Source organism: Pogona vitticeps, chromosome 7 (genome assembly GCF_051106095.1).
Source record: "Pogona vitticeps strain Pit_001003342236 chromosome 7, PviZW2.1, whole genome shotgun sequence".
NCBI lineage: Eukaryota > Metazoa > Chordata > Lepidosauria > Squamata > Agamidae > Pogona > Pogona vitticeps.
In genome coordinates, this window is record NC_135789.1 from 5,105,455 (window position 1) to 5,127,950 (window position 22,496).

The 22,496-nt window shown below is 46.2% G+C and overlaps 1 protein-coding gene across 1 annotated transcript in view; it reads right to left on the bottom strand.

The window, feature by feature from the left end:
• Nucleotides 1–22,496, bottom strand: part of SSU72 (SSU72 homolog, RNA polymerase II CTD phosphatase) — a 36,880-nt gene that overhangs the window by 13,081 nt on the left and 1,303 nt on the right. Inside the window, exon 2 of the mRNA XM_020782317.3 lies at nt 4,747–4,890. Within this exon, the coding sequence (XP_020637976.1) occupies nt 4,747–4,890 (144 nt within the window). The remainder of the gene's footprint in view (nt 1–4,746; nt 4,891–22,496) is intronic.

Consider the following 22,496-nt stretch of genomic DNA (forward strand, 5'->3'; position numbering starts at 1 on the left):
GGACAGGGGCAAAATACTTTTTTCTTTAATTGTTGTTTCTCAGTACAATAATTTAACACACACAAAAAAGAGGCGGTGACCATCATACAAATCCTCAGAGAAGCTAAGGACATGCATTCTCACCCTTTCAAAATAAAAACTGCTAGTCCCATTGAGATGAACGCCATCTCAGGGAAGGGGAATAGAAAGAATAATCTCCCTCGTTCTTTATGTAAGTGATTTTCCCCTTGCTTGGCATTTTTACATGCCAGTTCTCAACAAGGTGATAAAGCTGCACCTTGCATGTACCAGTTCAGGCTGCCGGCAACTAGTCATGGGACAGAAAGCCTCTCTTTGCAAATAACAAATGCATGATCTGTTGAAAGAGTGTTTATAAAAGGTTTTTAACTCCGCCTTCTGCAGGAAATGCTAGTTTCCCAGGTGTAGGTTTTTCTTTCTATAGGAAGGTCAAGCTAAAGCAGTTTTCTCCAACACTACGTTCTGTAGATTCTCCTGCTACAAACTGCAAAATCTCCACCGACACTTAAGGACTTAAGAGGAAGACTCTGCTTAAATATTAAGGAGCCTCGTGATGTACTTGGTTAAACTATAGTACTGCAGTCAGGGCTCTACTAATGACCTCGTTGACTCAGCCCTCTGAAGTCAGTAAACAAAGTACCCAGCTTGCTGGGTGGACAATGTGTAGCCAGTTGCAAACTGCCCAGAGAGCGCTTAAAGCACTATGGGGCGGAATGTAAGCAGCACTCTTTGCTTTGCATTTGGGCCAGAGATGAGGGGGCAGAGTGGAGCAAAGCAACTCACAGGGATATGAGCAGCCTACTATATTACACATTTGGTGCAAGGGAATACAGAAAGACTGCTCTTTTCTGACACAGTCCAAGGCCATCTAGCCCTGCCCTATTCCCGATATAGGACATTCACTGCTACACAGCACTGTTAATCAGTCGCCATCCAGCTCCTGCCTAAGACTGGGTCAGCCAAATGGAAATGATTGACACCGGGGACAAGTCAAATGAAAGAAAATGCTTCTTTCAAAGACCGCACAAGAGAGTCAATGCATCTTGCCACCCACGGGGCCATGCCCAATGCTGGACAGCTCTGAAGAGGGGCTAGATCAGTATCTGCATGGCGGCGGTGACATTTAAAGGAAACATCAAGGGGTTAAGAAACATACCTGTGAAAATCAACGGATGGCAACCAAAAGCCGGGGGAAGCCTTGGGAAGCCCTTTCATCCCAAGAGGAGAAGGCAAACTCAGAAGAGTTGTGACAGGCTATGTTCCAGCCAGCAGTGGGCAAGGTTAAAAGACAGGCCCCATACACCTGCATAATTTGGCTTAGAGCTCTGATTGCCAGCAACTAAACCTTTGGAGAGATTATTTCAGACTTTCAGAAGAGAATGAAAGTTGCATAAATAAAAGCAAGCAAGCTGGGAAATACCAAATGATGGCATTGGGTGGGGGGAACACCGTCATCTTAGAACCGCAGAGCTGGAAGGGACCCTATGGATCAAGGAGTCCAGCCCATCAAGGAGGCCCAGCGGAGAATCAAACTCCCAACCTCTGGTTCTGCAACCAGAAACCTAGGCCACTGAACTATCCAGCAGCAGCCGTCTGGGGAATCCCAAACAGCTGGTCTTGGACTCCAGGACAGACTAGCTATGTCCCCAGGGCTAGTATGTTTTCCCCACTTCAGCCTACAAGGCAGCCCATCTGCTTTTTAAAGACTGGACTTCGAACTACACTGATGCCATCTTGTGTACACGGTGCCAACCTATTTAGACCCCTCTGATGAAACATACCTTAGCTTAAGGGTTCTAGTGCCAGCAGCTAAGCCTTGCGATCAAGGGTCCAACCTTCCGAAAGGAAACTCAAAAAAAAAAAAGGGGGGGGAGAGGATGATGTGGAAAGTGGCGAAGTCATCTGGGAAACCCAAGGATCAGACCGGATCCAGGACCAGAGGTCCCGCCAGCCTGCTTCAACAGCCTTGCTCGAGAGCATCCTGTGGAATCTGAGCAGCCAAAAAGGTGAGGTCTAACCAAGGCTCAGTTTCAGAAGCAGGACGGCTTCTCTCAACGGGGGTGGTCCCATCAAATGAATTCATTATCCCCCTCCACCTACCCCTTTGCTATCTGAGGTGGAGTAACACGATGCAGGTTTAACAGAAATAAAGGGCAAGAAAGCAAGCTCGGCGCAGCTTCAAGGGCCAGAGTGCCAGCATGTTTATCCCCGACGGCTGAATCCACCAAGGAAAGAACGACGGGATCAAACATGGAGAAATTCCCCATTTGCTGCACAGCTGCGGCCGTTTGAGGACAAAATGAGAAGAGTCACTAGTGGGAGCGGGGGGGGGGAGGCGCTTCGGGTTCAATGATTTCCCCATGTCTGGTAACATCGGTGTGCAAAACTCTGACTCAGTAACCTCAGTGGAATCGTGGATCTCTGAAACTGTCCCACCCTCCAAACCTTGGAAGGTCATTTTAAAACCAAAGGGCCACTTTTTACTCTAGTTTTACTGTCCTGCAGCACCACTTCCCAGTAACATTTGCTGGGGTGCCTATGCTGCTCTTTGGGTTCCCTCTTACTTCCTGTCCAGATTTCAGAAATGTACAAGGATGTGGCAGGGAACTTTCAGCCTCACGGAGGCAGGTATCCTGCAACTCAGACCCTCCCCTAACTTCAGCTGCTTAAGAGGCTGGGGATTCAGAGTTTACCTCCCACTTCTCAAGAGAGCCGAGCAACCGGACTGACATTACCAAGGCTCTAGTTTACCTTCACAGCCTACGCTCCCAGCCGTTGCCTCATTCAAGCCTCTTCATTTCCGAAGTGTATGCATGCCCCCCTTTGGTTGCTATGTTGAAAATGAGGTCAGATTAAGGGGAATTGGAAGACCCTTCTCGGAACACGTGGTTCTTAAGGAGCACCACATCCTGGCTCCAGATCCCCTTGCGTTAATCCCATGCAAAGCCCCACCTGGTTTGTGTTTTTTTCCCCCTGGTTACTTTTTGGCTCAAGGAAGTCCAGGTTTCACCAGAAGATCTCAAGCTCTCCTAAAAAGGAAACACAGCCCCCAGGATCCCCATGGATCCTGAGCCCCAGAAATGGGTGCCAAAGAGCAACCAGCCTTTTCATGCTAGAATAGAGGGAGGGAAGATTAGTTTCGGGGGGGGGGAGAGGAAGAATTGACATTTTAGGTGCTCTGAATGGGTGGTGAGAACGAACCACACTCTTCCTTCTTGCTCAAGGCACAGGGCGGTCTCGTGTTCATTCTTACCTGCTTCCTTTAACTGAATTAGAAGGCTCTGTGGGGGTCGCCAACAGCCTGCCCACACCAAGAACCCTCTCTGTGCTGGTGAAGAGGTCGCACCAGGAGAATCGAAAGGAACAACAGTGCCAGACAAGCAGAGTGGCTTTTAAGGCTGCGCTGGCACCAGCTCAGTGCTGTTGCAACGACAACAGGATAGGGTCCTTCCATAGGGGAATTTGCACAGTTAATGGGCAGAACATGGTAAATCTCTTAGCACAGGGCATATGCTATACTTGACTATCCAGGGGGGGGGGGAGCTCTGCATCCCTTCACATAACTCTGGGACACTACGCAGCTACTCTCTCCTCCATCTCTGAACAGGCATTCCCAGAGGGGTTTCCTAGTACCACGAAGGGCCGGGGAGGGGGGGGGGGAGGAAGAGGAAGGAGAGAAAAGAAAAAACTGGACACCTACCGCTTCATCAACCTTACCTAGAAATCAGAACAATGTTTTGTGTCAGCAAAGGAGTGTTGGGCAGTAGCTGTTTGCGCTACCCTATTGTCAAAGAGATGAAAGAGGATCAGAAATCCAGGAAGAGAGAAATGGAAATAGCCACGGGATACCAAAGCAGAAGCCCTGAATCTGAGCAGGCCAAGGGGAACAGAGTGGACATGGGAGCTGAGGCGGGGGACAGGGTGTGATAACAACTTAGAAACGGTGTCATAGTGGTGCTAGTGTTCACAGAGTCAGAAACAGTTAAATAGCCTGCCTTGAACTACATCCCTGCTCCTCCTTCCTTGCTACATCCTACACAATAACTGGGGTGGATAAAGCGTCCCAAGAACAACAGACTTGTTAGCTACCCCTGTTGTCACGCGAACTCTTTTAGCAGCCGGCAGAGTCTTGAATGGGCAACTAAGACCCATTAGTCCTACAAAAGACCTGTCCCTGCATGGAGATGAAACCCTGGGCCAACACAATTGCAGGTGTTTTTGAACTCTCCTCCTGCCCAGTGCCTAGGAGACGGTCATTCAGAGGACCTGCTTCCCCCCCCCCCCCCAGAATTCCCCACCACACAACACTGGGGAGAAGAGCACTGCGTGGAATTAAGACATTGAGCCTACGGTCTTTGGCCCTGGGCCTCCCAAATGATTTCACGACTACACCCTAAGTATGAGTGGAGCTGCCAGTTGGGGGGGGGGCAATCCAGGAGGGGGTTCTTCAGAGCACGGAAGGGCAATCCCAGCCTCAGAAAACAGCACACGTCAGCCTGTTGTCTAACGATCCCGACGCATGCGCCCCCTACTCAATGGAGGGAAAAGCCATTAAAGGGGATGTGTTTTTTAAGCACATTCCGTCATGTGATGCGCCTGCCTAGGCTTGTGAAATACCAAGACCTTGCCACAGTCAAGTAGCGGCATGTTCCGTATGCAAACAGGCGAAGGACCCCTTTCGGAAAATGGGAATAGTAGGGTTTGAAAATCGGCCTTCCGTGGGGATACAGTTCTTTGTCTTTTCTAAGCAGGTCACTGTACATCTGATCGTATGTCGTTTTGAAATCGTAAACGTTGGGCTTGTCTGGCGCGGGTCCCGGAAGCTTCACATGCGTCCCGGTGCCAAAGGATCGAACGCTGAAGCCGCGTTTGCTGGAAGACACAAAAAGAGACAGGAAGAGAGAAGAGAGGAGCTTTATTATTTGGAAAGATAACGAATGTATATCTCTCAGAAGAACAATGTCAATCATTCATAGTGGAAAGGGAGAAAAAGGGTGGGTTCTGAAAAAAATATACCAAACCACCCTTGAAACAGCACATATATTCATTATACTACTGGGGATTTAGAAGAGAAACAGCAGTCCAGGGGGAGGGGAGCTGTTCCGGTCAGTCAAGTTCACAGCATGAACTCCATCAGAACCAAAACTGGACCCCCCCATGATCTGTACTGAAGTGTGACTGTGTAGACACAGCAGAACACGTCTCTGCTGCAGATCAATGAAGCTTCGGCAAGCACCCCGGGGAGGCAGAATACCACAAGTTTAAATGTTGGGTGTCTCTAACACACCAAAAGTTGTTCTCGTGCTCCATCTGACAGCAGAATTTTAAAAAATTCCGTCCACCCAAATAACGGCTGACTGATCAACCCATCTGCTACAGCTAATGAAGGAGCGGACAGCAGAGGAGACAGACAAGAGGTGAGTGTTCCTGGAAGGCAGCGCCTACTCTACGTTCACCCAAGGTGACAGGCATTCACATATTCAGGCAACCATGAATCCAACCATATGGAGCAAGGGCTGTTTTGCCTTCTGGGCAGGACCACCCAGCATCAAAAACACTTGTTTCCAATGCTTTTTATATGTGTCTGTAATAAAGGGACGGAACCTCTCCTAAAGAAGAATGCCCCCACTATTTCTTACTTTCTACATCCTTCACAAAGTAAAGGAGAACCTACTTTTATCCTCAAATATCCCCAGGAAGCTCCTAAGTGGGGCATCAAGACAAAGAGGAGACAAATACACGGCAGAATCCGACTGCCAGCGTACCCCCTGCTGATAGGAAATCGGGCAGCATACTGCCACCAAGACAACGCGATTTCCTTTGCACAAGAATAAACTGGGGACAGGATTCGGACCACTGTTTTCCACCCTCTGCAGAAGTATAGTTTCGCCATTGACAGCAGAGTGCACAGATGGAAAGAACTGTTCCACACACATAGGCGCCCAAGTACTTTCCATTTCTTGCCTAGTAGATTTAGGGACGTCAGTATCCCAGTCTCTGTGTGCGCATGCCATAAAGGGAGAATGGGGACTGCCATTATAAAAGGAAATACATTTTACTAGTCAGCCGCTCCCAAATGCACGGTTCGCCATACAGAGGGACCCATGTATGGCGATACTGACCGTGTTGTCTACTGAAGAGTTGAGATACCAAAAAAAATAAATAAATAAATAAATAAAAAAAATCAAGTCTGATGAAAATACCCAATGGCCAGCTGGCTTGCTTCCTTAGCTAGCCACCGTTTGTTTCTCGGAGATGCAGTGCTGGAAGGGATCCCATGGATCATCTAGTCCAGCCCGTCAGGGAGGCCCAGTGGGGGGAATCGAACTCCCAACCTTTGGCTCCGCAGCCATGTGCCTAAACCGCTGAACTATCCAGCAGTCCCAAGACTGGGCATTCAGTTGCACTCAATAACCAGCACAAGCAAGGTTCTGTCAGGTTCAGCTGAACTGTCTTGGGAGGAAGCAGCTGGAGACACACACACACACACACACACACACACCAAACTGAAAAGGGCACAAGAGAAAACTCGCAGCCCCAGGCTTATTTCTCCAAGCCACTACAGTATTCCCAAACTCCCAAGTTCTGGGGACACAAAATGGCTGCACAATAGCCCAAGGAGAAGCACATGCACTCTCTCTCCCGGCCATTCGCAAAACAAGGAGGAAGGCAACGGAGCCCAGCCTTCCTCAAGTCATTATTTTTTTCCCCATGCCCAGTAACTTTTTTTATATTGGGTTTCCGCCATCCCGTGGTTTCTGCCATCTGTACACTGTCAACATCCAGAATGGCCTGACTCTCCTCCCATCTGCGGTTCTGCTACGCACTTTGGAAAAGGCAGACCTCTGATGGCGTCACTCCTTCCAATAGGAATATTGCTTCTCAAGAACAGTTCGCTCGTGGTTACGTGCGGCTGGGTGGTTAAACCACAGAGGCATCACCGTTACAGAACGCCACCATCACCCTGAGCACCAACTAAAGTCAAGGCTCAACACCCCAGAAAAAAGTCTGGATGCATCGCTAATTGCTTCCTGTGACAGTCCTTCTGTGTCCATCACCCAGGTCTGCCAACAGTGGGGAAAGTTAATTCTCCGTCTTCCTGGCATATCACGGTTTTTTCTCTTCACATGAGCGCGAGCAGTCTTGCTTCCGCTCCTCTGCTTCAAGTCTGTCCCCTCTCCTGATAGCCAGGAGAAGGGTGTGTTTTTCTGGGAGGGAGAAGACGTAAGCTAGCAAATCACGGACGTGCCCAAGAAGAGCAGAAGGCAAAGAACTAACAGGAGCAAAGGCGTTGGGTTTCTTAATATTAGCGTTATTATCGCCCGTTTGGCATTTCGAGGACACTATCGTTCTCCCACCCCTCGAAGCAGGAAATAAATGCTTTGGAACTGTGTTAAATGCCACTCGGCAGGAATCAAGGCCCGTTGGTTGCATAAAAGCTTACCAAACAACGTTATGCAAGTACCACAGTTCATGGTGCTTTGCTACACATGGAGAGCCACTCAGAAGCCCAGCCCTCTCCCCACCAGGGAGCTGGAACACTCCCGTTAACACTCAGACCATTAAAACAATCTGTTAAGGCCCCAACTTGCATGTTCAGTAGATGGAGCACCAGAATGCGCCTTGCTGGCTTTGGAAAATATGCTTCAGCTCTTCTGGACCTGGAATGTGCCCATATCCCCTCATGCTTCACAGTTCCCAAGGCACCATGCCACCCCTTGTTTCTAAGAGCGAGAGATAGAGAGCCTTTAATCGTTGTGGGAGAGGAATTACTGAGAGATCCATCTTATAAGAGCAAGACATTTCTGAAACCCACCCACCATGATTCATAGTTTCTCCTTCTCCTCCTTTTCCCCAGACTTCTCTTTCTCTCTCTCACACACACCACCTGTTTCGAAAACAGAGAGAACGCAACAGGCTCGCTCCCGCTCAAGCTAATGTCAACGTGAACCATATTGTTCCTGCTACTGACCTCTTTATAGATGAGCTACAACTGTGCATCTCAACCTCCAATTTAGTGCTTGCATTTTACACATACAAACACAAAGGTAAACAGCAGGGCTGGGCTGAGTGATTGAAATCACAATTTAATTTTTTTTTTTAAAAAAAAAAAGTTTTTTATGATTTAAATTTTAAAAATGGTTTTTGGATTTAAATCAACTTGATTTTTTTTTAAAAAAAATCATTGATTTTTCTCCTCCACCGCAGCAGGACTAACAAGAGCATGGCAAAGGTGACTCTTTTAGATTACTGTTCCAATAACCCCCCCCCTCCACCAGCCTGAGCAAAATCCAAAAAAAAGGGAGGAAATTGTACAAGCTTAGGGAAAGTAATTGCTCTCTTACAGATTTAAACCAGCTAGCTGAATGCCACCGATATGGGGCCAGCTGTGGAGTTCTGAGAGCTTTCATCCAAAACGGTAACTTTCCCCAGACTGGGGGCTAACACTAAACCAGAAAGGAGAAAGACACCGCCCCCCTCCCTGTACTAAATAGCTTCTTAGGCATTAAGAGATTATGGCATTTCTTCTGCTCTGGACTTCCATGGAGATTTCCTCATCCAGGTCCTGTAGGCAACAGTCTATGGGGTGCACTTAATTATCTGCCCCGTTCGTCCCTTGAGTGGCCCAAGTGAATAGCGTCCAGAAGAGTGTATGAAGGCCCTCCCCAAACACGTGACAGACTCAGCTAATAGCATCTGACGGATCGCTATGAAGCAGGTCAACGCAATCTGTCAGCAAACTGAACGCCCGCAGTCCAAGAAAACAGCCAGTCTTTTCGTTTCCACTTCAGGAACTGACGTCCAATTAAAAGGAGTCTTAACGTGCTCTTCCTCAACCACCTAGGGACACATGCCTATGAACACAGGAGTTTCGATTAATGGCTATATATGGCAAGATGAATTCACTCAGTGGGATTACTGCCCTATCATGACAAGGTTGGGCAGTTTAATCTAGATTAAGCTCTTCTGTTTGCCCATCTCAACCAACAAAAGGTTGCCAAAAAAATGCATAGGAATATACAGGTGCGACACAGAAGCTAGAAACGTGGGATTTTTAAAAAATAAGTTTCTCAGGAAACTGATCAAACCATCTCAGAAAGCTAAGTATCACCTCTACTCTCACACGGTCACGCATACATATCTAACTACACGCGCTACATCCGCAACTCTCTAGCCGGCCTTTTGTGTTGTGGAAACACATTCCTCATCCTCCAGAGGGGACGTTCACGTGGTGGGGAGGAAATTATATATAGAACTGCCTTCCAGCAAGAACATAATGCTGCCCACTTCAACTGGTAATGAAGATTTCAGACAAATCTGGGATCCCCAGCTCAACCCCTACCTCACCGTGGGGAATATTCTTCTTGAGTCCCCCTCCCTTGGTTCCCTCATACCTCCCAAACACAAACCGCACCGCAGTGCTCTATTGCAGTCTTCTGAGGCAGCACATTTGGGGAGTCTGTACATGACAGTCAGGGGAATTAAGCTTAAGCAGCCTACAGGAGGGCCCACAGAAATAGCGTACCTCCTTAAGCATCTGCATCAGCTTTCTGGGCAATACCCGGATTGCAACTCTTTTGCCCCCTCCGCAACCCGGACCAAACGACGAGGTTCAGAGGGGAGCAAAACAATGCAGGGCAGTTGCGCTACTGCAGCAGTCGCCTCCAAAATAGCAAATAAGTGATCTGCCTCAGGGTGCTTTTAACTCTTGGAATTTTATTTTCCCTTCACTGGCTTTTGTTGCCAACTCTAGGGAGGCGGGGAGGCGATGCGGAGGAGCCACCAGCCGGTTGCTAGCTGGAGGCTGATTAATATATACGTGGTGCTGCGCATTTCAACCACGGATGAGCCCAGGCCATGGCTGTTCCATCCCTTCTGGCCTAGCATATTTTTAGAATTCTTACGCTCTCTGAGAGAGAGAGGAGGGCCTAAACTAGCTGGATGATAGAGACAGCACAGAACAAAGATAGAACAGGGACAGTAAGTTTCAGCAATACCTGAATAGCCAGTGCAAGGCGTTCCTATATATTCTACCAAGTCAACTGCACTGCTGGCATTTCCAGACTAAAATCAGCTGGGCAGCTTTGCCAGAGGGTTCTTCAAGCTGTCAGGAAGTGGGTGATGCCACACAAAGAAGTGGCATCGCCCACTGCAGTAGAAGGGACAGTAAAAGAGGTACACTGTAGATCACAAAAAGTTTTCTCTAAAACACACCAACTCAATAGACTGCATACTTGAGAGAGTATATCACAGAAGACAGGTTAAACAGAGCAAACCCCAAACGACTCAGAGACTAGAATAACTGGCCAATGAGGAAAGGTTTTGTGATGTGGGCTTTTTAAGCTTGCAATGTTCAAGGTAATCACTGAAAGCAAGCACCCCAATATGGAAAAACGGAAGTGTGGTGTACGTTGGCAAATACTGGTATCTTGAAATCTGGCAGAAAGAACAGCGGGTCACACAATAAAAGTCACCGCAGGCCAGGCCTGTAGCAGTTTCCCCAGAGAAGAATGTGATTGGTAAGAAAATGCTTAATAAGTGGCTTTCAAAATACACATCGCATTGTGCTACTTATTCTCAGTAGCACTGTACAGTACAAAATCAGGGACTTTTAAACCGACAACTCTTGAAAGGCTGATGCATTAAAAAGATGAATGCATCAATGTGCTTTTATTATGGGATCCGAGGGACATCTTGGCTGGAGGTGGCAGCCAATGAACGAAAGCAAACGGGGAAGGACCGAGAAAACATGAAATGCAGAAAGTTGTACTATTTTAATCACGCAGCCAGGAACAAAAAGGGGAGAGGAAAATTCACAGCAAGAAGCAGGGGATGTACAGGAAACGAAACGGCCAGTCGGGAATGCTGAACAGGGTAAAAATGAAGGCTTTCTGTGGAAGGCACACCCCCTCCCCCCAAAAAAAACCTCCAGCAGCCCGGCTCCACAATGAGAAATCAATGGTCCTATCCATGGAGACAGGAAAAGGGTAGTCATCACCATGGCTGACTCAGATCTCTCATCACAGGTGAGGTGTTTTTTTGGGGGGGGGGAGGATGGGTATTCGCATCTGTGCTGCACAGTCTTATCATGTTTATGGGTGCGGGCATCAGTTCCTGCAAAACGGAGGACTCCGATCATGAGGGAGAAGGTGAGAACAACAGAGCTATGGACTGAGGTAAGGCTGAATACCAAGAAGGAGAAAGGGAACACTTTATACCACTGAGAAAAGTTAAACGTGGTTCCCCTCCCCCCGTTACTTAAATCCCAGCCGAAGCTTGGCTTTTCCTACAGTCCCTCTGTGGTTTTCAAGCATCATGGTTCTTATCAGGCAAGGAAATCCTCTGGGGGGGGGGGAGGGAGTTATAGTACAGACCACTTTGTAATAATGGAGCCAGGGGGCAAGGTTTTGCTGGACTGAAAAGCACGACAACTGCCCCCAGCCCCCAAAAGAACTATCTTTGTTATTACAAGAGCACAAGGATTGGGAATGTTTTCAGTTTTGTAGAAAAACTGCATGCCTGTGTGGTTCCCGCTCCAGTTCCATCCACCGTGCCCTGAACATAAATCAAAGGATTGCATCCAATGCCTCTTATATTTTTACAAGTGGGGTCCTCCTCCTCTTGCTCACAATACTTAAGGCTCCCCCCAGTTCCCCTTACATGCTACAGAAAACAGAAAAATCACCAAGGGCCTTTGTCACATGCCCAGGACTTCCGTCCTTTAACAGGGAGCCTGAGGAGAGAAGGGAAAGCAGGATGTGAATCGATGCCTACACCTTACACTTGTTTTGGCACTGTTAAGAACAAATAACTCCCCACCTTCCTCCCCCCTTTCCAGATGCCCTTTTCCCTTGCAGATGTAGCTTTTCCCTGCTTTTAAAGCCTGAAAGTCACGACCCATATCTTGACATCACGTACTGCTCTAACTTGCTGGGTTACTTTAGAAGAAATTTGTCCAAGAATTTAAAAAAAAAATGACACATGCATACACACAGAGTGCCCAGAGGCCACCAGAGAAGAGAAAGCTGCCCCAGTGATGATTCTGGGCCCTTGGTTTGCAACACACTGCCTGTTATGAGCCTTGCTCTTTAAAAATCAGAATGTATTTAAAAGAAAGAGAGGAATAGGCATACTTGTCAAAAACACAGCAAGAGACTTTTACTGCAAGAGTCTCCTGCTGGTCACATCCTTCATTCCAATCAAGAAGTTAAAATAAGGGCAGAATCAGCAGCTGGTGAGGCATCCTAGAGTCTTCAAAAAGAGCTTTTACCTGCTATTTACCTCCTTCCTTGCAAGAGGATGGCCTCTGGGGGAAAGGTGTGAAGTGAACTCTTAATTAGCCATTTGCTGCAGAACAGGCCAAAGGCAAGGAGGTGCCAAAGCAGTCATTTAAGAGATGGATTTCCCCAAACTGTTTAGAGGGTCATCTTCAGGAGACATCATTACACAGCAGTTCGAGCGGTGCAAGGCGGCACTCCGCTTATGGAGACGGATGGAAAGCAACCCTGCAATGCTGCCCCGATTGTGCTGAGGATGGTATTTCCGGGTGAAGTGAGAACAGCCAGGGCACAGATGGAATGGGCTGCTAAGAGATAGCAGCACCTCCTTTACTCTGCTCGTGGTGCCTCTGCATTGCTGGGGTAGACCTGGTTCGGCACCAGAACAAACCAACCCAGAAGATCATTTGGTTAAGGAATCTAAGGCTGAGAGGCAGCTTACGGCCTGTCCACATGGTGAAATTTGGTCCGATCAGGTAGTGCTTTAAAATTATTTTCCTCAGATCAATCTGCTTTAACTCTTGGTACCTATCCACAAAAACAGAACAAAGTGCTATTTTGCATCTCAAAGAATTGTCCCAAAAAGACTGCATGCCCTAGCCTTGTACCAGAAAAAGCCAGCTCTTAAAGAGGAAGGGTGGATCATTTTAAGTACAAATACAAGTGGACAAGAGTTTTTTTTTTTTCCCTGTGCCAAACAGTGCTACCACATCCCATAACTATACACCAGTGTGGACAGGCTTTTACTAGGCCAGGAAAAAAAGCATCTTACGACTGCTCAAAAACACCTTCTCATGCTCCTGGACTAAAGAAAAGATAGAAATCCACATTCTAGTCAACTCTGGATCAACTCTGGTGGAGGGAGAAAGCCTGAAGAAATTGCCTAGAGAAGGATTATTTCCTGCCACTCTTTCCCCCACCCTCTAAGACGCTTGTGCTTCTCAAACCGCAGTTACGCTTACCATCTGAGGGGAGCGAGTGTGATGTGTTGTTTCCTACCAACCCACCTATCACATACAATGACAGTAACTCTGGACACAGAAGCGTTTCTCCTAATTCTCTTCCCCTTGCCTATTCAATGATGAGAAATAGAGTATATATTCAGACGGTGTGACAATGAAGTATCAGAATGTCTGTAAGAATTAAAAACACCCTGTCTCTTTTTTCTTTTGGAAGAACTTGCTTATGTCACGATGGGACCCTGGTTCTTTGTCAGCGTGACTGGTGAGTCATTACGCGTGGAAGGTTCGCCGCTCTTGGCACAGCCCTAGCAGGCGACAGGGAACATCTGACAGACATGGGAACATAGCAACCACTTCCTCTTGGGTGTCACTCAGGGAATTCTCACATGGACTTTCCAGGAGATCACCACTGCTCAGATAGTAGGAAGTTAATTATTAAATGGTCAGGACTTCACTCTCCACTCACAAACACAAACGTACAGAATCGGAACTGAGGTTCGCGCAGAGGCGGCCCAGATCAATTTAAGAGAAATATTCTCTTTTCACGAAAAGCACTTGTTTTTTTCTTTCTTTTCTCTACCCACCACTAACTCCACCTCATACAATGCACCCGGCTCCATCAGCTGTGAATACCAAACAAGGAAACATTGTGTCTCCAAGCGCATGCAAATGATGGGTCTAATTATAGTCTATCAGAGATGAGTCAGGCTTCAACGAGAACTGGTTACAAATGGGCCTCCGGTTTGACAACTGACATACCCCATGCAATCGTCAGTATTCATGTTTGTCATGAGATTTTAAGACAGGACAGCTAAGGACCAAGACTCTGCTATCTATAATCAGTAGGAACAGGATGAAGCCACGGTGGATTTGATGTGATTCAAATTGCTTTAAATCACAATTTAATTTTTTTAAAAAATGTGGACTTTCGGCACCACTGGCAAAGAACTCTGCAAGGCACCTCATAAATGTGGGATCTAAGCACGACCACCTCTTTAAGACAAAGTGGGCCAAGGAGGAGACGTTCCAATGGCGGCCACGGAGCTCCCATCGATCCTCACAAAACGCAGCCACTGATGCACGGTACTGTTAGGTACTGTCCAACAACATATGAAGGGACCGCCCTTTGTCCGGTTCCTGCTTCAAGACTTTTCAAAGACTGTCTGTGCAGGGGAGTAGCAAATAAGTGATTTGAGAGACAGGTTTGCCCACATTGTGCATAAAGCTGGAGAAGAAGGCCCACTTGAGAGCACAGATTTCTGGAAAGGATTCAATACCTTCCTTATTATCTATTGATATCTTTCTTTCCCCTGCACACACACACCAGACTTGCTTCCTCTGCTTGCTGTACTTAAACCAACAATCCCCCCACCCCATCTCTTGCAACTGAAGGGCAGTAATCAGCATTCCAGATTAATCACAGCCCTTTTGAGTCCTGCCTCCCTGGGAAGCAAGGGCTGCAATTCACGCTTGGATTGTCTCCCATCTGGTGCAGCTGGAAATCGCCACATCTGCATTTACCACAATGGGCTCCGAACACAGCAGCTGGCCATGTGCAGAAGCAGTGAAGTAAAAAATCAAGCATGTCACAGGGACGATGATTGCAATTCATATCAGAGACACCCCCCCCCAAAAAAAGAGGGGGAAAAGGCTGCCCAACAAACTATTTATATACACAGATGTCACAGGCTGGTTTTCACTGTGAAGCTGAAAAACAACTGTGATGCTATATAGTGCGAGCCCCAGACAGAGTTGCTGAGTTCAGATTTAATGACAAAGAGTTGTGGGAAATGAACCATGGTTGCACTGGATTTGCAAACCATGATCCACCACAGCGTCTTCAGCTGACCCTTTTCAGCCACTGCTCCAGCTACCAATCTCTCTACATCTTGGAGCGAACTCAGGAAGTCCAGTGGGAAGGAAACCAAAATTAAAAAAAGCAGGCAAATAGTTACACTTGAGCTTCCTCATTATGTATCAAGAAGCTTAAACCACAGCTGGGATTCTAAATTCTAGCAGGCATGTTAATTATTGCCTAGCACAGTAACGGAAGTGAAGTGCAATCTATGATCTAGAGCAGGGGTGCACTAAGGGTACCCCTGGGGGCACACGATCCTCCACACACCAACCCCAGCTCTCCCTTCTTTCCAGAAGATGATGACTCGATGCTCCTCCAAGTCTTCAGAAACACCTGACAACCTTGGGGTGGGTGGGAGATCAAAGCCAAACCACAGGACGTGTTTTTTTTACTGTATGTAACACAACAGAGAACAAGACCCACAACAGAGCTGGCCACCAGAAGCCAGCTGAGCCCCCTGCCACTCCCACCCTTAAGCAGCTCTCTTCCACCTGGTGTCCTTTACAAATGCTGCATGAAAATCCCACTGGGGAGAGTGTACATTGTAGTCTAATATACTGGAGGCCATGGAAAACTGCCCTTTAAAAAAGTCACTTTGGAGGAAGCGAGGATGGTCAACTCCCACACCCGGTAAATCCTATGGGATGGGAAGAAACGGTGTGCTGGTACGGAAGACATCTGCCTTCCTCTAGAAGATGGCTGAAGGCATGTGCTTTTCTGACAGCACCACCCATTTTTCTTTTATTGGGATGGTGAGTGTGTGAGCTGGGGCTTCAGTGTATGTGCTGAACAGATGGTTCTGCAACACTTTGGATGAGGAACACATTATGAGCAAAACACATTGCTGAATTTCTTGTTTTGAACAAGGCTTGAATGATTCACCATGCAGTGAAGATGCTGAAACTAAGAAGTTGACGTCCAGGAGCCCACAATCCGAAGAATTCAAGAATAGCACCTCTAAGTCATCTACTGCAGTTAAGTGACAGGACAATCAAAGGGCAAACGTAACCTTAACTTATTCAGAGACCAAGCTCTTGTGGGCAATAACGCAGCAGACAGGGTTAGGACTCAGCAAGAAGATCTGGTTTCAAATCCATGCTTCGCCCTGAAATTCACACAGTCCCTACCTCCTCAACCTAATCCAGGGTGGCAAACCTATGGCGACTCCCAGAATCCCCAGCCTGTAGTGCCAATCATAAAAGACTGTGAGAGTTTATTTTATTTATTCTATTTATACCCCGCCTATCTGGTTATTGTGACCACTAACCCTTTTGAGTTAGTCAAAAACACCTGGAGAATGAAAAGGTTTCTACCTCACCCAACTTTATGATGGATAAAAATCAATTAAAAAAAAAGAAAAGAAAATGAAATGTATTTAAATAGTGATTTAAATTTTAAAAACTGATTTGATTTAAATCATCCAAAAATCTAATTTACGTGATTTAAATTAATTTGATTTAAAGCAAATCTATCCTGCAACTGCCTCAGTCATTCTACTGCAGAGGTGGGCAAAATGAGGCTTGGATGCAGCCTGCTGGCCATGCTGTTCTCAGGCATGGGTAAGCAAAGTGGAGTGCTTCCAGATGTTTTAGAGTAGACAACAACTCCCGTATCGCCAATAACTGCCTGAGCCATCTGGCTCCTGGGCAAGCTGTAGTCTGAAACTTCCCACGGGTGCAAAAGCATCTACCTCCACTATAAGAGTTAAAGGAGGACTAACCACACTTACCCATTTTATAGGTTCCCAACTTTGGGTCCCCTGGCATTCTTGGACTAACACTTCCAGAAATCCTGGCTGGCACAGCTAGTGGTGAAGGCTTCTGGGAGTTTTAGTCCAAGAAGATCTGGGCGACCCAAGACTGGGAACCACTGCCTAAGGGCAGCATTCAAAAAATTCTGAAACAAACCTACAGCTCTGGCCCATTTGCTTTAAGCGCCTGACAAAATAAGCTTCAATCAGTACACAGCAAAACAAGCAAGTAAACTGTGTACAGGACCACAGCGCTGTACAGTATATGGCTTTGTTAAAGAGAACTTGAGACAAATTCCTGCATGCAACACCCAAGATTTTAAAATAAAAACCCACTACAGCTATAAACACAAAGCTCCTCACATCCATCCAGAACAGAGTTCAGACTTTTATAAAACTCTTATGATGGGAAGTTCACCTACGTCATCTGCTTAAAAGGCCACCAGCCCGCAATTCTAGAATGTGATTCATCTCATATAAATGTTCTCTCATTTTTGCTTCGAAAATATCAGGGCAACTTTGTTTCCAGGGGTGTGGGGCGGACACTGAACACCTGTTAAAACAAAATCATCCTACTAACAGTTTTCTGGGTTGGAAGAGCCCACGCTCTCAAAGTTCAAACTGGTGATGCCTGTTTTATGTGGAACCAAAAGTCTCCCAGGAACTGCAAGAGGCCCAGATAGAATCATTCAAGGACGGACCAGTTCACAAGCCGGTTCATTTGGAAAAAAGGGATTCCTGATTATGCTACTTAAAGACTTCTGGCTCACCCTACCTGAAGGGTACAGGCTAGGAAGACTGCAAGTTGATTAAAATGAACTTGTAATTAAACACTGTCCCTATGGCCAGGAAGGAAGCCCTTGCTAACAGCAGTCCTCTCCACTCCTCTGCACGCCACTAAGGAAGGCGCATCCCAGGGTGGGCTTGATTTAAATCAAACTGTGCTGTGTGTGTTTTTAAACTGTGATTTAAATTAATTTTATTTTCATTGGTTTACCCACCCTGCACATCTTCACGAGTGCAGAAAGGGAGGTTTCATCTGGAAAAAGAGGGGTAGACAGTTTTACTCCTTCTTGATCAGATCCCAAAGTGGAAACTTTCGACTGACTTGGCCAGTTCACTGAATTAACACTCCTTCCCCCATGACTAGCAAGGAAATGTAGGCTCCTAGCTTGCTAGTAGTAGGCTAGCAAGGAAAAAGACACAGGGACTAAAAAATTTTGAACAATGACTAGGCTGAACTGAAAAGCAAGGTATCACACATGCCCTGTGGCCACAAAAACAAACATCAGCTGTCTGTTCTGCCTCCTCTAAATAGGCAACATGGTAGGTGAGGTTACAACATGAAAACAACCGGTCACCAAACCATTGGGGAGACACGGAAGTGTCTGTGTGCGTTCTCCCATGCTAGTCTTCCTAGCCCTCTTTTTAGGCCTTTATTTGGAACTATGGATTGCTCACTGGAAGGACAGGTCCTGAAGCTGAGGCTCCAATACTTTGGCGTCTCATGAGAAGACACCCTGGAAGAGACCCTGATGTTGGGAAAGTGTGAAGGCAAGAGGAGAAGGGGACGACAGAGGATGAGATGGCTGGACAGAGTCATTGAAGCGACCAACATGAATTTGACCCAACTCCGGGAGGCAGTGGAAGACAGGAGGGCCTGACGTGCTCTGGTCCATGGAGTCACGAAGAGTCAGACACGACTGAACACTGGACTGCCACCATGCCAGACTGTCGTTAACAGCAGTGTCAAGTCCTGGTTTGCAAACCTAATTCAAAGGCCACGATTCTCTAAATCGGGGGCAGCACATTTCTACTCTCCAAATGTTTGAAAGCTGCAACTTCCCTCAGCCCCAGCCAGCGTGGGCAATGTTCAAGGAGCTGTGGTCTGAAACATCGAGAGGGCCTCAAGCTGCTGACCTCTCCTCCTAATCACTTGGGAGTCACCCTGAGTCCCTTTTAAAGAGAAAGGCGGCGGCGGCGGGGGGGGGGGGGGATATTTAAATAAATAAATAACATCTCTGACCAAAAGATGACATGGGAAGTGGGGCTGCAGGAAGCAAGTCACTGTAGGGCCCTGGCTCAGTTACTGTCTCTCAGTTGCTTAGGTTGATCCCACCACACAGATTTTGTTGTGAAGATCAGGTGGAGAAGAAAATCCTCTTCTACAGTCTACTCTACACTATTGTGAATTTATCAGGGGATAGGCAAACATAAATGTAACTAATACAGCACATAAATAAATGTATCTAGCATGACAGTTTTAAGCTATTTAGAAAAACAAGGAACAATAACTCCAATTTCCCCCCTGTATTATGGTTAGTTTTGTAAACTGTTGCATTACTTGTTGGCAAGAGATACAATTTTTCAGATTATACAAGCAATGGCCTGTTACTGATTTCACTCAAACAGCCACCCTAGTAACTTAGCTAAGAACCACAAATTCACATTTAAAACAGAACATTTTATTGAAAACACTGCTGTGCTATAGCCTTTGTTGTTCATAAGCTGCTGTGAAGATTTGTCAGGAAACATACACAAGTCCATGTCAAAACCTATCCATTATATGCAACTTACCACAGGACTGGACACGCTGGCTCTCCTGCAAACTAAAATGTGTCAGTGTCAAGAAGCAGTGTGTACTTCCAAAATGCAGGGAATCTGGCCAGAAGTGCCTCATTTTTGCTTGAAATGGAATATTTGCATGGACTCAGAACTCTTTTACATCTACATGTTAGCATCTGCAGACTGGAAAACTGTGCTAATGATAAACTGAAGCAGAATTCAATAACCAAGGAAATGTCCACGTTCACAGCCTTTGTGCAAATAGGTGTTTGTATACACAATCAACAAAATGGTCCTTCCTACTTATTAAAAAATTCTTAACCTCAACTTTGATAAAATCTCCTCCATTTATACGTAGTACAATGAGACTTCAATTTTCCTTAGAAAAAAGTACTAAGAGCAATGCTTTAAGAACAAATTGTCCTAACAGCATTGGCTTCAGCCACATAATCCGAGGTACAGTGGTGCCTCGCTTACCGATTACTCCACTGAGCGACAAAATCGCTTTGCAATGCTGTTTTTGCGATCGCAAAAACAATCGCTTTCCGATGTTTCCTGTGGGGGAATTTCACTTTGTGATGATTGCGCGGAAGCGATCATCCCAAAGCCCCCGTTTTCAGCCAGCTGATCGGCAGTTCCAAAATGGCCGCCCGCTGTGTTGCCACCGCAATGGAGGATCTTTGCATAAGGTCAGTTTTCAAGCCCATAGGAACGCATTAAACACGTTTTAATACGTTTCCATGGGCTTTTTTATTTCCCTTAGTGACAAAATCCCTTAGCGATGTTTTTCCTGGAACGGATTAACATCACTAAGCGAGGCACCACTGTATATTCGTTTAACAGTGATGCTCAGTGCTAGGTATTTCAGAGATTGTACAAATGTTAGTGGAGAACTGGCAGGGAGCATTTGATTCAACGCTAAAGAACCAGATTCTTATTACACCCACGAGACTGAATGAAGAGTTCTATCCTCAAATATAGAAAAATAGTGTCTAAGAGACTCTTTCCATGGCATGCCTGCTGATTTAGTTTACATAAGCAGAAACTGAGGGGGGAAATTTCTGATATTTTCAACAGCGCTCTGACCAAACATCTTTCATCAGCACTGTAAACAACCGCATTCTCCCAGGAAGTGGCAGCTCCCTCTTTGATCAGGGGATGGGGGTGGTGGCTTTTGATCATCAGATGGTCTAGATCCAGGTCACAAAGGGTGCAGAAGAATGAGACCCTCCAGGAAATTCCACCCTCTAGCAATTCCAAATTTATCTCTGAGATGGTGGACCACCCCCATTCACACTTCCTACTAAGGATTTGAGTCAATCTGAAATCAGAAGAAATGGGAGTATTCACTATAAATAGAAACCTAGAATGCTGTGTCTCTTTTACATCTGGGAAGATGTAGTGCTGGATGACATGGGGGGGGAGTTCACCAGCATATCATCTGTCTTAATACATATATATGCTAGCAGGTAAATGTTTACATCAGCTAGGTGCGTACTCTTATTTCCATCACCACACTGGGCAAAACGAAACTTCTCAGTAAGGATCGTGTTGGTTGTCAGCCATGTTGCGAAATCAAGTGCTTTTTATCCAAAAAGGAAGCTAACTTTTTGAATAACGAGAAATAAAAAGGGCTAAGACGAACTATAACAATTCTGGATCTTTAGCTCAGCAGTAGGCAAAGCACGGATTTCCCAGTGTTGTTGGACTGCAATTCCCAGCATTCCCTATTAGCTGTAGTGGTTTGGGCTGAGAGGAACTACAGTCCAATAGCATCTAGAGGCCCAAGGCTTTGCTCACTCCTGTTCTAGATGGATATCCAGATGTAGTTAGCCTGAACTCCAGAAAAAGGGCTGACCTCAATTAATACTGGAAATGGAAACAAACCCATCACTAATACTGCAGCTTAGCGAAAGCCCAGTCACGTGAAGAACAACCGACCCATTCATCTAAGATGACTACAGGTCAGGCGTGGAAATGTCGTAACATGAAACAGGGCAGGAACATCCCCGGATGGCAGAAGAATAAGACAGTCCCTCTTCCAAGTTAAATTATTGATTTCTCAAAAGTAAATTCGCATGCTCAGCACCAGATGTAATGGGACAGTCTCTCTTCAGGCAGGGATCAATAGCTGGGAATGAAATTCCAGTTCAAGATGCGTACGAGGGAGGCCATACTTGCTTATGTAGCCCCTCCTGTGGTATTGCTCCTGGGACATCCGAAACTTTGAGACTTTGGAAAGAGACAGCACACGCACACATACACTCAGAAAGAGAACTCCAAAGCCCACAGAGCTGGTGTATGTTGTGTCTTAATTAAAATAGTGAGTCAAATACTTTGGATTCCCCTCTGCCAGTTGCTTACTAAGTTGCATCATTTGCAGCCAGACTGCTCCTATTCCAAGCTCCAGACATTCATTTCCTCCTCTGAGATATTTCATTCTACTTTCCCACCCAACCCTCACTCTTTCCAACCATTCGGTATTCTTCTAGGAAAGGCTCGGTACTCACTCGGCTGCTGAAAGGTGAAGGTCTGTTAATATTAAAAATCCGGAACTCCCAAGTCTCAAAAGTTCTCCTAAGAACATGAACACTCTCTCTTGTTTTCAAATGGCCCAACTGTAGTGTTACTGCTGTCTCCAACCTTACTGCCGCTCAGAGTGGTCGATTTGATCAGATGAGCAGAATATAAATCAAATAAATAAATAAATAAATACTGTTCCCCATTACAATTTGTGATGCGTGTGAAACATTCTGAACACCTTCTAAGCAGAATATAAATGGTAAATGTGATTGAGCAAGGATTGAAAATAAAAATGAAGAAAATGATCTTCTGGAAGGAATCTGAGATCTATGGTTGTGGGAGGGAACAAGAATTAACACAGAACTCTTTTTTTAAAGAGCCTTGCATTTTCCTTCCTTACTCCAGCTGAAGAAAGGAACGGCTAGTGACAGCACAGCAAATTCTTGCTTCTTTTCAGGAACATGCTGGGACAAGGTGAGATGAGGACAGACAGATGGACAAAATCAAGTTTTACAGGAAGCATGTTCAGCATTATTATCCCT